Source organism: Budorcas taxicolor, chromosome 9 (genome assembly GCF_023091745.1).
Source record: "Budorcas taxicolor isolate Tak-1 chromosome 9, Takin1.1, whole genome shotgun sequence".
In the NCBI taxonomy this organism is placed as follows: domain Eukaryota; kingdom Metazoa; phylum Chordata; class Mammalia; order Artiodactyla; family Bovidae; genus Budorcas; species Budorcas taxicolor.
This window is the reverse complement of record NC_068918.1, coordinates 16,974,953-16,991,589: the sequence shown is the minus strand read 5'-3', so window position 1 is coordinate 16,991,589 and position 16,637 is coordinate 16,974,953. Positions and strand designations below refer to the sequence as shown.

At 43.6% G+C, this 16,637-nt stretch overlaps 1 protein-coding gene across 1 annotated transcript in view; it reads left to right on the top strand.

The window, feature by feature from the left end:
* NCOA7 (nuclear receptor coactivator 7) overlaps nt 1-16,637 on the top strand; it is a 78,099-nt gene that overhangs the window by 48,264 nt on the left and 13,198 nt on the right. The window contains exon 9 of the mRNA XM_052645659.1: nt 14,870-15,017. Within this exon, the coding sequence (XP_052501619.1) occupies nt 14,870-15,017 (148 nt within the window). The remainder of the gene's footprint in view (nt 1-14,869; nt 15,018-16,637) is intronic.

Here is a 16,637-nt window from a genome sequence, read left to right as displayed (position 1 = left end):
GGCAAGCGCCTAAAGTTAATCAGTGACTCTACAGTGGAGCCTAAGCATGTGAAAAAAGGACGCCCCTTTTAGAGTGAGCGCTCTACTCCGGTGGCTGTTGTTTTGTGGTGGAAGAGTGAGAGCCAGCACTTTGGAGAGTAGTTTGTTGCCTGTTTCCACTGCAGGATAATTAATCCCGGCCAATGGGTGCCGCACATAGTGTTTGGGAGTAAGTATGCAGAAACAGTAATTACTGCAACTACATGTTTGCAGGGGCCAGATGGAGGGATGTGGGGAGGGACGCTCAGGGGCCCGTGTTAATTATCTGCTCTGGGAATCAGCAGCTGAGTAACTTGGTCCCTCCAACCCAATGCTGCTATGTGGGAATGTGAGCGTGGTGTTGCTAAATTTTCTCATCTCTTTCAGAAGAAATTGAATTATGGATGATGTGTGGCAAATTCCCCCAATTTTGCAGTATTAGACTGTTTATGGGGAATATAAACTAGTGAGCAGTGCAAAAAGTACTTCCCTACTGCTGAGTCCAAGTGACAGGCGGCCGACTGAAGGCCTCCAGCATTGATATTAATATAAACCTTCAGTTTTTACTTATTTGTGCGTGATCTGTATTGTAACTATTTTGTTTTGATGAACGATTCTCAAAAGGACTTTCCTATTATTTCTGGTGAACAAAGAAGCTTGTTTAGTTGGTGCTTTGTAAATAAAGTTTTCTTTTATAGATACACAAAGACCCTTTAAGAATGGACATTACATCAGGGCATTACTAACCATTGATTTCATTTGAAGTTGTAGAATGTTGAATCCAGAAGGGACCTTACCAGCAAGTAAAATGACCCCTTTCATATAAGGGCTGAGAGGGTAACAGGCAGAAAGGCCAGGGGTCTCCAAATGGAGGAAATAGGCTGCAAGAGTCTCATAAAATTCTTTGTTGCCATGACAACACCTGGTTCCACCTGAACTTAAACTTTTCTCAAACTTTGAGCTAGCCAATGCGTTTTTCTTATGGAAATGTTTTTCTTAAGCTATGTTAATGAAACTATGTATTTGCTTTGGAATTTGCCTTTCTTCAAAACGGTTCCACCTAAGGCTAACTTTTTTTTCCTCTTCTCAAACTTTGGGCTGGTAATAGCTCAACAGACCAGTATTCATATCAATTGTTTTATGACTGGGGGATGACACACTTCATGCCATCAGATCTCAAAAATGCATATTGTGGGAGAGGGGCCTAGTAAAACTCTTCAGCCTTGAGGTGTCTCTCTTATCTGATTAATAGCTTTCTAGCAGACATAAAACACCCAGCTAAAGACTAGCAGAGGGGCACTCTCCGTCCCCCTTCTGATGTCTGTGTCAGAAGCTTTCTCTGTCTTTTTCATACTTTAATTAAACTGCTACACAAAAGCTCTTGAGTGATCAAGCCTGGTTCCTGGTCCTGAAGAGAAATCTTCTTTGGAGATCAAGAATCTGACACCGTTCACCCTAAGCTATCAGGACCTTAGGTCAGGCCATTGAGGATGAGTTTTAAAATTAAGTGAGTTTTCTAGTAATAGCTTCTGTGGTCAAGAGTGCTTTGCCTTAAAAACAAATGAAAGCATTCTGTTTTTTAATGACCAGTCTACTGTAGAGCTCACACAGCTATTCTATTAATAAATAGCAAAAAAAAAAAAAAAGAAATGTGATTGTATTTAAGTCAGGAAAAGTTAAACATTTCTTTAATGATTTAAATAAAATGCTTGTGTAAGAAGAGAGCAAGATATTAAAAACAAACAGGAAAAGAGTACTTTGCCTTATTGGGTTTCTGAGTGGAGAAGTCTGGGAATGGTTTAGGCTGAAGTGCATGCTGCTGCTGCTGCTAAGTCACTTCAGTCGTGTCTGACTCTGTGCAGCCCCATAGATGGCAGCCCACCAGGCTGCCCCGTCCCTGGGATTCTCTAGGCAAGAACACTGGAGTGGGTTGCCATTTCCTTCTGCAATGCATGGAAGTGAAAAGTGGAAGTGAAGTCGCTCAGTCGTGTCTGACTCTTAGCGACCCCATGGACTGCAGCCTACCAGGCTCCTCCATCCATGGGGTTTTCCAGGCAGGAGTACTGGAGTGGGGTGCCATTGCCTTCTCCGAGGCTGAAGTGCGTAGAATATCTTTAATTTACCATTCATACAACTGAACAGTGGGACTACATATGTACTCCTTACTGTCTGGGTCACATTCTTTCTTCTTCCCTTTCTTGTAGTATTATTTCCTATTCTCTGTACCATAATGTACTTTAAAGTATATCTTTAATGTAATAACCATTAAATTGTTTAATGGTTCCTGCTTAGTTTTTAAATTAAGTGCGTGGTTTGCGGGTTATATCTTGCTGTGTATTGCCCCAGTTTCTTTTCGTACCAGTCAAGTGACCTGTGATAAGACGAGAGTGCCTAACTGCTTCTGGGTCGTTTTGGTCAGGTTTGTTGGTCTATGTGGTAGCACGATTTTAGAGAATCATGTATAGGGGACTTTCTGAAAGATCTGTTTAAGAGTAGAATGAACTTATGCATTTAACACTCCATATACTGGAATAAGGAGCTAGGTTTTCTTACCTTCATTTTAAGAGCTCAGAGAGGGATTTCCCTGGTGGTCCAGTGGCTAAAACTCCTCACTCCCAATGCAGGGGGCCCAGATTCGATCCCTAGTCGTGGAACTAGATTCTGTGTGCTGCCACTAAGACCCAGTACAGCCAAATAAATATATAGATTAATAATAATAAAGTAAAAGCACGGAGAGATTAAGGAACTTTCCCAAAGCCTCCAGCTGATAACAAGTGGAACTAACTTGGGAGGTCAGGTCTTTAACTTAGAAATGGTGCTTTTGTCCTTTACCTCACAATTATGTTAAAAAAAAAAAAAAGCAACAGTAAATAAAATCCCACCATAACTAGTAGTCTTGTTTGATCGCATAAATGATAGTCATACCTAAAACCTTTATACCTAAACTATGAACAGCTGGGATAATGTTTTGTTCCAAGCATCACCTCTGATTTGTCCTCAAGTTTTGTATCCCTCAACCCTACAGCTTGGTCAGTGGTGGGCTTTCATGAAATAGTAAAACCAGAACAGCAAGACTGACATAAAGGAAACAGTGCAACATGTGGGTTGAGACCATGAACTGACCTGAGGTTAATGCCAGGTCTGCCCCTAGCATACTGTGTGGCTGTGGGCAAGTTAGTTAACCAGTGTAAGCATCTGTTTCTTCCAGCACTAACTAGGAGCGCTAATTACAGTGGCTGCCCCCTGAAGTTACCATGGGAAATAACTGCGCTTGTCTGTCCTCTAAATGAAAGTCAGTTGCTGCTCTGCGGCTTCCTTTCCTATAGTTGGCAGTACTTTTTGCCTCTAAGGTAAGCCTGCTGCCTTCTAAGAACCTTTATCATTTCCCTTCTTTGAATTTCTTTCTCAGAGATGACAACTCTATCTGCTACATGCAGGTTTGTAACTTGAATATGGTGTCTTCTTTCAGGTGAATCTCTAAAGGAGCCTTGAGGCTTATGACAAAATCTCCTCAGTTCAGTCACTCAGTCATGTCCGACTCTTTGCGACCCCATGGACTGTAGCACACCAGGCCTCCCTGTCCATCACCACCTCCCAGAGCCTACTCAAACTCATGTCCATTGAGTTGGTGATACCATTCAACCATCTCATCCTCTGTCATCCCCTTCTCCCGCCTTCAATCCTTCGCAGCATCAGGGTCTTTTCAAATGAGTCAATTCTTCATATCAGGTGGCTAAAGTATTAGTTTCAGCCTCAGCATCAGTCCTTCCAATGAATATTCAGGACTGATTTCCTTTAGGATGGACTGACTGGTCCTAGCTGTCCAAGGGACTCTAAAGAGTCTTCTCCAGCACCACAATTCAAAAGCATCAATTCTATGGCATTCAGCTTTCTTCACAGTCCAACTCTCACATCCATACATGACTACTGGAAAAACCATGGCCTTGACTAGACGGACCTTTGTTGGCAAAGTAATGTCTCTGCTTTTGAATATGCTGTCTAGGTTGGTCATAACTTTTCTCCCAAGGAGTAAGCGTCTTTTCATTTCATGGCTGCAGTCACCATCTGCATCCAGAATCACTGCAGATGATGAAATATGATTAAGCCCAAAGTTGGAGTTAGACGGGAAACCTGAACAAGTCTTGAGTGCCGGGTTTTGGTATCACCAGTGGCTGGATGGGTGGGAACTATTCTTGTGCCTGGAGGAGTGTGAATGGCAAGCTCCTCGCTACGTCCACCACTTTGCCTGGACCCTGGCCTTGATCGCCTCCTGGCTGGATTGCTATTGCCGCCTTCTCCACAAAGTCTTTGTTTCCAGTTAGTCATATCTCTTCCTGACCTTCCCTCCTTGGCTCCACAGCAGTCTGTCTAAACTGCAGATCTGGCTGGGCCACTTCCCTGCCGGAGCCCTGAATATTGCTAGTGGTGCTTCTCAAACTTCGGTCATTCCCTTCCTTTCCAAATACCCCCATATCTGCAAACCATCTGTACTACTATTTCCTTAAGAGTTGTCTTCAAAGGATTTAGATCAACTCTTTTGTTTTTTTAAACTTAGGCTTTTCCTGAGCAGTAATATCTGTGAAATTTAGGAGCTAATAATATGCTGATTGTGTTGACTCCCAATACACTTTAAATAAATACATAACTATGGAAATAGGTTCCTCTGGGCGTCCTCTGAAGTCACTGGAGCTGCCCCTGATACACTTTGGAGAATGGTAGCCTTGGAATAAGGTCAGAGCATATTATCTTGTGCCCAGGATTTGCTGTGACCCAGTGACCCAGCTCCTCTGGCTTTTTCTTTGCCCCCTCCTGCCAGTCCATTAACAAAAGATAAAACTCTATCTTTTTTCCCACCTGTCAGGAGTTCTTCCCCCTCCCTGATGAGTTCTTGTCCTACGTGAACATCCCAGTCCTGATGCCCACTGGCTTCTGCCATTGGAACTGTGTTAGGCACTTTTGTTGGCTTCTCTCAACCTGATCGCTTGAGGACAGGGGCTGGATCACCCTGGGCAGGCACTGTGTCTCAGTAGCCTGTCCCGATTACAGAATCTGCGTCGAGAAGTCACCAGGGACGTGATTGCATTGTCCCTCCTTCCCTCTGCCATGTCCAGTTTGACCTCCTTCCAGCGTCACCCTGCCCTTACGGTGCCAGGTCTTTTTGCACATGACCCTGCAGTGGAATACTGCTTCCCTTCCTCCTGTAACTGACCGTTCCTTCAGAACTCAGCTGGACCTGGACCCCTCGGAGGCCTTCCCTGACCCCAGCGTGAAATGATTCTCCACCAGGCTTACGTTTGTTATCACTCTTCTTAAAATAATAATAACAAGAAAGAAAGAGGCTCAACAGATGGAGCATGGAGGCCAGAGTGGGATGATGGAGCAGAGAGATACAAGAGCATGTGGCTGCAGCAAAGAGCCCATTAGGGAGACTGACACAAAACAAAGCTCTCAGGAGCCCTAAGGAGTTTGAAATTATCCGAAAACCTCCAGGGAGAAAGCAGAAGGGTTTTGCACAACTGGGTCAAGTGCTCAGATTTGTATTTTATCACCTTGCTTCTACTTCTCTGCCTCTTTCTCTTGGCTTTGTTCCAGGACTTCTCCTACTGCTTTTTCCTTACATACCAGGTTTTTCCAGGACCCAGTACCTGTCCTGTGAGTTCCCTGCTCACAGGCGTTACCACCCTTTTTGCTTCATGACCACATGGTAGCCAGCAGGGTGGTAATTACTGGTAATGCAGTCATTGTGTTGGCTTGGCCCGAGGCCGTAGATGGTGTTCTGAGGTAACTGAGGCTGAAGCTCGGTGACTCGTGGAGACCACAGGGTGAGTCAGTGTGCTTCAAAAATAAAATAAAAGCCATGAATGAGATACCGTTGAGTTTCTTCACGGTAGGTCAAGTTTGAGGAAGTCAGCTTCACTAAAGTAGTGAGGGAGGGAACAGGATGCAAAAACCCTGCCTCCATCCACACAGTTTCTGAGGCAGGTTTCTTCTGTGCTGTGCTAAGTCGCTGTAGCCATGTCTGACTCATTGCCACCCTGTGGACCGCAGCCCGCCAGGCTCCTCTGTCCATGGGATTCTCCAGGCAAGAATACTGGAGTGGGTTGCCATGCTCTCCTCCAGGGGATCTTTCTGACCCAGGAATCGAACTCTCGTCTCTTAGGTCTCCTTCATCGGCAGGCAGGTTCTTTACCACTAGCGCCACCTGGGACAAAGGGCATATACTAGAAGGTTAATAGAGTCAGGAACAAAAAGGAGTTGCGAATTAAATGTTTAACCCAAATGTTAACAATATAGCCTGAAGGAAAGATGAGGTATGGGAAGGAAGCCTTAGGGAGAAACAAAATCTCGAGGCTTATGTTTTTTGTTTGTTTGGGGTTTTTTGACCACAAAGCAATCCATGTGGGATCCGAGTTCCCTGACTAGGGATCGAACTCATACCCTTTGCATTGGGAGCTCGGAGCCTTAACCACTGGACCACCAGGGAGGTTCCAGAGGCTTATATATGTCTTTTTAAGAGTGGGGAAGTGCAAGTAAATTTGTGGATTAAGATGAAGGAGGTAAAGTGGTGGAGAAGTGAGATGGGAATGATGTAGGGAGACCACTCAAGGGTGGGACTGTTTGAATTTCTGAGAGGAGGGTTAAAACAGGAGAGCAGTTACTTCTTCTGAAGAGAGTGCTTACTAAGGGGGGGCACCCTATTAGAGAGTCCTCTGTTCTGAGAGGCAGGGTGGGTAGAAGAGAGACTGAATGTGGGCTGAGGGCTGAGTCTGGAATAGCTGCTGAGTGGAGGGGCCGAGGAGGAGGGGCACTGGACGTGAGCAGAGAGCCCCAGGAGGGCGGATTTCGTCTGGCACACGTTGGGCGCCCTTGACTTGTAGTGGGCCTGTTAAGCTCCAATAAGCAAATGCAGCAACATCCATCGTCTCACTAGAGGAGTTAGAAAGGTGCTTGTTTCTGTGAATAGGGGTTTAGAAGGGCAGGTGCAACAGGAGGGAGAAAGCTGTGTGCCTTTAGGAGGCCCTGGTGGGGGTGAGGTGCAGAGACTGGCCTGGACGTGTGTGAATTCCCGAGGGGCTGATGCTGGGGAAAGGCGAGGGGTGAGGGTCAAGGTGAGAGCGGAACTGACGGGGTCGTGGTCGTGAGGAGGGCAAGGTGGGGGCAGAGGGACAAGGAGGGGGTTTTCAGAACTTCAGGCCTGTTTCCAGAGGGCAGGATTCGGTTCTGGGAACTAACCACCAGGAAAATCCAGTTAAGCTAGCCAAAAAGAACTGTTCCAGGAATTAGGTTAGAGAAACTTAAATAAACTCAGGGTCACTGTAATCTAGAAGGAGAAAAAAAAATGAAGTCACATCCTCTTCTTTTTGGTCTCTAAGGACCAAGGAATGAAACAATCAAACCAGCTCCAGATGAGCTTGAATTTTCTCTTGTATAACGGGCCTTTCTAACTGTTCACCCCTGCTTTCCCCTCAGAGGCATAGTGTGAAAACCCCTCCTTGTAAGACAATGCGGAGGTTTTACATGTGGGAGGCTATGGTTGAGGGATGCTGGGGTGCGCCAGGGTCCTGGGCATCTGAGAAAAGAGACATGGGCACTCCCCAGCAGGTTGCCCTGTTGCACAACCTACTTTGGAGGTTTCCTGTATCCCCTGAGGCTTCTCGAGGCTGGGGAGACTGTTGACTGCAGGCAGAGAGCCTGCCACCTGAGAGAGGCAGGAGGCTGCCCAGGGCTGTTGCACACCCATCGCAGCCAGTGGAGAGCTGTTCCCAGCAGTGTGGCTGAGCAGGGTAGGCTGCCCTGATGTTCCCCAGGCCTGGAGCTGAGTGGTGTGTGCAGTGCGTGGAAGTGTGGAGAAGGAGGTATGGGGGAGGGTGCCCCCATGTGACCTAAGGGCCACTCAGGGCACCTCACACCTACTTAAGCTTCGTTCATAAAACCCCAAACCAAGGAAGTAGCCAACTCATTCTGTGAGACCCTTAACAGTTGCAAAAGTGCACCATCCCCCTTGGGGCTCAGCATTCATAAAAGAGGAGGCAGTCCGCTTAGACTGGCTGGAGCATTTCTGGTGATGGGGTATTCGGGCACATCATTCAGTCTTCGCAGCCTCAGTTTTCTGATCTTTAAACTGGGCCTAATAACACTTGACTCTTAGAGCTGTTGTGTAATGTGAGGTCCTCAAGGCAGGGAATCCAATCTTTTCTTTTTAGGTAGCTGATATATTTCATCAGCATTGCTTAAAACATAAGGTCGCTTCTGTGTTTAACAGTAAAATTTTTCTGACACTGACCTTCTTTTCTGTGGTATTTTGAGAATGCATGTCCTCTCCGTTCTAGATACTTCCTTTTGTGGTAAGTTCAGCAAACCCAGGGATTGTCCCGTTTAAAGGGATGGCCCTGGCTGCTCTTGACCTGGCTACAAAATAGGCTACTCTGTCAAGCAATGATTCCAGAGGCTTGATTCACCTCTCAGGAAATCCAACCATCCCTAGAGAAGAGATTGGAATAAACCTCTCTTACTTGGTCACTGCAGATTCTTGCCCCAGGTTGATGTAGTTCTTCTAGAGAGAAAAGTGCATGGTGGCAAGAATACCTTGTGCCCACACTCACCTTTCCCTCCCCAGCCCTTCACTTGTTATAGCTCCTAGGGATCTCATAGTAAAGGAGAGGTAAGCCTGGCGTGCTGCAGTTCATGGGGTTTCACTCAGTGCTGACTGAGTGAACAACGACAAAGGGAACTCACGCATATATGTATGACATGTGTAGCCATTTCTTCCATCGTATGCCCACTGTGGCAAGTGGTTGGCCTAAGGTTTTCCATCGGCAACACAACATGCCCAAATTAATCTGCTCCTGAAATAACCATGGCGTTCATATGGATCCCAGGTCATCAGTCTAGATCAGACTGTTCCCCCCACCACCTTGAAGAGTTTCTCTTCCAGAAGGAAGGGGTATTTCTTCCAGAAAAGGATATTATCCTTTTCTGAGAGCTTACCTCTATTAGGACCAGCTTAATTCAACAGAGATGCTCTGATAATGTTGAACTTTGAAAAAGAAGGTATTAGACTTGAGATTTCCTCCTTCTTAGGAAATCCTTTGGCCCGCATACAGATCTTCCAACCCACCCACCTGCCCAGTGGGTTATAGGAACAAGCTGTGGTCATCAAACAGGAACTGTTCAACTCTACCCTCCTCTAAAATAATACGTCCTACTCACCTTGAATCTGCATAATAAAAAGAATTGCTCAAATGGTTTCCCAAGCAATTTATTGTCTTGGTCACCAAAAAGGGAAGTGACTGGCAATTGCTGAGATAGGAACTCACCTTAAAATCTTCATGGACCTGCAGTTGCCACAATTTATATTTTCTTATAAGAAAATTATAATTTATAAAATTATACATTTTCTTGTAAGAGAAATAAAATTTTATTAAATTTTCTTATAATAGAAATAAAATCTTCATTTCGAATCTCTGCCTCATCCCTCATTCCCTTGCAGTCTTACACAGGGACATATGCCAGCTTGAGACCCTAGCATTTCTTAGGAGGCTTCTTCAGTGTTTATATTTGTACAATGCCTTCTCCCTTGAGAGTAACCTGTTAGAGGAGAAATAAATGAGCAGTCCTTCATGGATAGTTGGTTCAAAAAGTGATGAAGAAAATGTGTCTCGTGTCATAACCAGGACGTTACCTGGGAACCAATGCAGAAATCAGTGTAGGGTGCATATGGGGAAGGCTTTGCAATGCAATTCAAAGAACCCTGATTGTCACCTCAGGAGATCTGGTCCTGGCTGTGATGCTGATAGTAGACTTCAACGCCCTCATTCTCTTATATCAAGAAGAGTCAGCTGGATTAAATGAAACCTTGTATCTCCAACCCTAAGATTCCAGAAGGTAGCTCCTCCAGGGCTGGGTCACTGGCGCATAGTGGGTGCACAGGGAGGAGTATTTAAGGAAGCAGTGCCCTGCAGCCAGGGACCACCAGGAACACCCCTGAAGTTGAATGAGCTTGCTTGATTTATTGTATTGAAGTAGAATGCATGGGACTTAGGGCCATCTTAGGGCCCTTTCTAGTTAGAGAGTGCTAGAAAAGGGTCACAGGATGTATGTTAGGTGATTCGAGGGAGAACTTTAAGTCAGACTGGATTAGACGCAGAAATCCCACGTTGAGGGAGGGAAAACGAGAGAGGCTAATGCCCTAATTGGTGAAGTAGCACAGTCATTTATATTAGCCATATTAGAGGGATGTTTGGTCATTTTTGTGGTTGCACACTGTTTGTGTTCAGATATAAGACCTCAGCAGACTCATCTCTGTCATGATTCATCGTGGTCATAGAGTATCTTTGCCTGATGTTCATGTTCTGTGTGGACTTCCCTGGTGGCTCAGACGGTAAATTGTCTGCCTACGATGCGAGAGACCTGGGTTCGATCCCTGGGTTGGGAAGATTCCCTGGAGAAGGAAATAGCAACCCACTCCAGTACTTCTTGCCTTGAAAATCCCATGGACGGAGGAGTTTGGTGCAGGCTTCTGTCCATGGGCTCGCAAAGAGTCGGGCACGACTGAGCGACTTCACTTTCACTTTCACTTTCATGTTCTGTGGAATTGTTTATGTTCAACAGGAGATTACCAGAGCCGAGCTGGGAGTGCTAGGCCAGCTCCTCTACCAGTGGGACCTGGCCGATAGGAGCAGACCAGCTCCCATGTATCAGGAACTTCTTCTTTCTCACAGATAAGCTAACCCACAGATATTTAGGAAGCCATTTTATCTGAGGTGGGTAAGCATGTAATAAGTGTGTCCTTTTACAAAAGTTAGAGTGAAGCATATTTGCTTCTCCACTTTTTTCTAAAATACACTTAAGATGGACTAAATTTTAAGTGTTAGAAAACTCAAAAAGAGTTAGAATTGTATACTTACCAACCTTTCTGGAGTCATATGATTTATTTTACTGTTAAGTTAACTTTTAATAGGAAGTGTCATATTACATGATAAAAATAGTTTGGAGATTCAAAACAGCAAACATATTGCTGGTGGGAGGGCAAAAAATGATGCCATAAGTGAATTGCTCCTTCGATAACGCAGTCTCACTTCTGAGAATACATATCCTATAGCTCTGTCTGTAAGACTTGCAAAAATGACGTTCCAAGTTACTCATAACACAGTTTATGACAGCACTGTCTTGAAAACAAGCCAGGTGACCAGGCTAGAGAGCATGGTTACGTAAACCAGGGTAAATCCACACAGGAAAGTACTGTGTAGTTATAAAGGAAAGAACGAGGAAGCCATCTCTCTACTGCTGTGCAAAGATATCTAGGCTCTATTGCTAAGCAAAAAAAAGCTGAAGAATAGTACTATTTTTCATAGAAACAAAAGAGGAAAAGAATTTATATTCATGTTTATTTCTAGCTATAAAAATAGATATAAATATCAAACCCAGTCAGTCCTAAAGGAAATTAACCCTGAATAGTCATTGGAAGGATTGATGCTGAAGCTCCAATACTTTGGCCACCTGATGTGAAGAACTGACTCATTGGAAAAGATCCTGATGCTGGGAAAGATTGAAGGCAGGAAAAGAAGAGGGTGACAGAGGATGAGATAGTTAGATGGCATCACCAGCTCAATGGACATGAGTTTGAGCAAATTCTAGGAGATAGTGAAAGACAGGAAGGTCTGGTGTGCTGCAGTCCATGGGGTCTCAAAGAGTCAGACACGACTTGGCGACTGAACAACAATGAACAACATACAAACAGCAGCGCAGGAACACACAAGGAGATAAGAAAGTGGTCACCTACAGCGGGGAGAGGTGGACCCAGAATGTGATGGACAGGGATATGACTAAGATGGAAAGTTCTCATTATTTGCTTTTTTTTAATGTAATTTTAATTTTAAAATTATAAAAATGTACTATCAAGTCCAAAAAATTAAGGAAAGATATATATAATGTATTTTTCTTCTACCTCATTCCATTCCCCAGAGATAACCATTCACCTCAGTTTCTTACATAGCTTTTCAGAGTTGTCCACTGTCTTAGTCAAGGATCTCAAGAGAAACAGAACTGAGAAGATATGTGTGTGTATAGGTATATATATGTCTGTATGCAGACACACACATATACAGAGAAAGATTCCCTTTAAAGAATTGGCTTACATGGCTATGGGGGCTGCCAAGTTCAAAATGTGCAAGGTAGGCTAGCAGGCTAGAGGAACAGGGAGGGGTTGATATTGTAGTCAAACCTGAAGGACATCTAGAGACAATTCCTTCTTGCTCTAGGGACTTTAGTCTTTTCCTCTTAAGGCCTTTGACTGATTGGATGAGGCCTACCCACATTATGGAGAATAATCTGCTTTATTGAAAGGGTGCTTACTTGCTAATCACATCTTTAAAAAGAAATATCTTCACAGCAACATCTAGACTCATGTTTGACCAAAGACTGGCCACGGCCTAGCCAAGTTGACATATTAAATTAACTATCACAGCCATGCACAGTTATAACATAGATCTATATTTCTTTTTTTTTTTTTAGAAAAAAATAGAAATGGTTAGCATATCAGAGCACACTGATACACACCTTGTGTTGGGTGCCAACTTCCCTTGTTTTGAAGGAGTAGAAGTCTCAAAGGAACTATACCTTTAAAATATATGAAAATAAGAATTTTATATTATGAAAGAAAAGACATAATTATTATAAAAGGGAAAAAACAGCTTAGAAAAACATTTGGTAGTGGTTAATGTTTACATTCTATAAAGGCTCCCATATATTGAAAAGAACAACAATGACTCCACAATCACAGAGCCAGTTCATAGAAGGCAGCCAGGAAGCAAACATTTGAAAAATGTTCAACCTACTACCGCTCAAAGAAATACAGAATCAGTGGGGTAAAATTTAAAATATATATGAAATTCATTTAGAAAAAAAAAAAGATAAGCAAGATTGTTACCTTAGATGCAAACTGTAATGCTCTTGTCAGAGTAAATTAGTCAGGCTTTCAAGAGCAGTTTGTTAAGATGGATCTCAAGCTATAAAACCATGCCCTTTGGCCTAATAATCCCTCTTCTGGGAACTAATCTTGAGGAGATAATTCAAAAGATGACAAAAGGCATGGATCATGAGGATATTCATTGCAATGTTATTTGTACAACCAAAGAAAAAGAATTGGAAACAAGCTAAACATCCCAAGGACATAGGGATTTGGGTAATTATGGTTTATTACTTCTGTGAAATGCAGCCATTACAAGTCAGTACAAAGATTAGCAACAATGGCAAATATGCACTATTTAATGTTACATATAACAATTATGTCTTAGCCCTGATAACAATGGAAAGAAAACCTTGTACCTATGATCAAGAACAGGTTAGGACCATAGAAACCTAAAGGCAGTTGGATCCACTGGAATGTTAGAATTATGGTGACATTTCTGTTGTGTGTTTTAATCCTGTTAATATTTCTGTTTGTTGTCGTTGTTTAGTTGCTCAGTTGTGTCTGACTCTTTTGTGTGGGACTGAGCTCACTAGGCTCCTCTATCCATGAGATTCTCCAGGCAAGAATATTGGAACGGGTTGCAATTTTCTTCTCCAGGGGATCTTCCTGACCCAGGGATCAAACCTGAGTCTCTCTCAGTGGCCAGGGCATTCTTACCACTGAGCCATCAGGGAACCCTTGTTTGTTGCTATAACAGAATATGACAGACTGGGTGGCTTTTAAAGAAGAGGTCTATTTGCAACAGTTCCAGAGTCTCGGAAGTCCACGATCAAGGTGCTGGCAGATTGAATGTCTGGTGAGGGCTTGCTCTGGTTGCATAGATGGCTGTCTTTGCACTGCGTTCTCACGTGGCACAGGGGGCCGGCCAGCACTGTGGGGTGTTTTAATCCCAGTCATGAGGGCTCTGCCTCATAACCTAAGCACCTCTGAAAGGTCCTACATCCAAATACCATCACTTTGGGGATTAGATATCAACATACGAATTTTAGGGGGACACAAATATTCAGTCTACAGCAAGAGTGTTACAATATTTTTACAGTTAGAACTTTTATAAAGTTAGGAATGAGTTAGCACTGTGCCAAACAGGAGACTCAAATTGAAATTATCATTTTGTAATTATTAAAGACTTTAAGAATCATTTGATAACTGTTTTTTACACCTCCACTGTGATGGTTGCAGGTCAGAGAGCTTTTGACTCTTTCACATGGGTGAAGGGTGGGAGGTATTTTAGGTGCTAAGACTGAGAGCTCCCAGTCTTTTCTTGGGAACTAGCCACCTGTCTGTTGGTTAAGTCTGGAGAGATGCTTCAGATGTTAAATATGTATAAGAGAACAGAGAGATATTGAAGGCAAGACTGCATTCCTAGTATTGGTTAAATTAAGTCTGTTTCTAATGTTAAAATGATAGCTAGTATTATCCCTGCTATTTTCTAGTTATTAAAGATATTTTATTAAAATTAAGGTATAATAATGTTTCAGTCTACATAAAGACCCACTGGAATATTGCTTTGTTCCCATGTAAAGTTTCAGGTCAATTTTTCCCCTGTGAATAGAGATATCCAATAAATAAGGATCCAGTGAAGAAAAAAAAATTTGGTGTAAATATTTCATTGTGTTTTCTACCTTTAAGTTCCATCTCTTGATCTTTTCCTCAGATTGAAGGACATTTGCTCAGTGTCTGTGGACTTTTGCTTGCATTTATTGACTTATTTTCCAAATTTGGAATGCACAAGTAAAGACTGTCTTCAACATGGGAGATTTCCCAAGTAGCAACATGGACTTGCTAAGCAGGAAAAGGAGAGTTGTACAGGCCCAAGTTCCTACTCGTGCCTGCCAGGAAAGTAGATTTGGTGTTAACCCCTATGGCAAACGTGTTTTTCAGGGTGGATCACTTGTACACGTTCTTTGTCCAATGGTCTCCTGACGTCTATGGGAAAGACGCCAAAGAGCAAGGCTTTGTGGTGGTGGAGAAAGAAGAACTGACTATGATCGACAACTTCTTCAGTGAGCCAACCACCAAGAGCTGGGAGGTGAGGCTCAAGAGGGTTAGACTGTCGTCCTTAAAGTACAAGGCACAAACAAAATATTCTCGTGTCCAAAATCCAAGCACTTTTTGGCTGGCAAGAAGTTAAGATTTCTTGTGCACCTTTGAAATCCTATGAGGGAAAACCTTATTCCTCTGTTTGAAACTAGTTTTGTATATCAGAAAGACACTATCACCACACCTACCAGCCAGTTATTTCGCTTCCTTTTTTTGAAACTGCTGCAGGGTCCCCATTATGTATATGATGTAAGTCAAGCTTCTTAATTTGGCCTGAAAAACCATTCATAATTTTTTTTTTTTTTTTTTTTTGAGCACCTAGCAAGCCCTTCTCATGTTAGGAGCACAATGGATGGGCTAAGTAGAATTTACCATCAAGGAGTATGGATACATCATTACAATAGTGAAGTGAAGTGAAAGTTGCTTAGTTGTGTCCGACTCTTTGCGACCCCATGGACTGTATAGTCCATGGAATTCTCCAGGCCAGAATACTGGAGGGGGTAGCCTCTCCCTTCTCCAGGGGATCTTCCCGACCCAGGGATTGAACCCAGGTCTCCCACATTGCAGGCAGATTCTTTACCAGCTGAGCCACAAGGGAAGCCCAAGAATACTGGGTTGGGTAGCCTATCCCTTCTCCAGTGGATCTTCCCTACCCAGGAATCAAACCAGGGTCTCCCGCATTGCAGGGGGATTCTTTACCAACTGAGCTATGAGGGAAGCCCTGATAGCTCAGTTGGTAAAGAATCATTACAATATAGTGAGGTAATTGCCATTATAGGTGAGGTGTCACAGGCTATGGAAGCATGTATCCAGGCACCTGAATGGAGCTAGGGGATCCAAGGAAGTGACCCAGGAGGAGTAATCTGAGCTGAGATCAGAAGTGGGGGGACAGGCAGCTGGGGTGGAAGTGGGACACAGAACATGTTCTGGCCAGAGAGAAAAGTCTGCTGTGCAGAGGAATGACCCAAGGGAGAAACAGAGAGTGTGGAGCTTTTGATGAACTAATAAAGTGTTCAGTGTGGCTGGTTCATAGAGTGCAAAGCTGAGGGAGTGGCAAGAAATGAAGCTGGAGATAATGAAATGGCAGATCACAGAGGACCTATGAACTGCTTGAAGAATTTGGTTATTTTCCTAAGGGCAGTAGAAAGGCACTGAGCTGTTCTGAGCGTGGAGAGGTAAACAGAGACACGCATTTTGGAGAGCCTGCTCTTGCCGGCAGATGTTCAGTTGATTGGAATTGGACAACACTTGAAGACACACTAGGAAGCTCTTGCAGTAGTCACTGTTGAGAGCGCGCAGTGCCTGAAAGAATGACAGTGATGACTGAGGAAACAGCGCTTTTGAAAGATAGGAGGAGAAAGAGGATTTTGTGAGTAGTTAATTACATGCGGAAAGTAAGAAAGATGTCAAGATTGATCTCCCTAGATTTTTAGGTTTTTAGAATGGAAACTGGAAGGATCGAGGTACCAGCCCTTCATTGTGATAAGGAGCATAGCAAGAAGATTAGGTTTAGTAAAAAAAAAAAATGCCCTGTGTTCTGATCCCAGGGATCAGTCAACAGGAAAGAACTAAGGTTTGTCTTTTAGATCTAAAACCAAGGAGGTAGTAG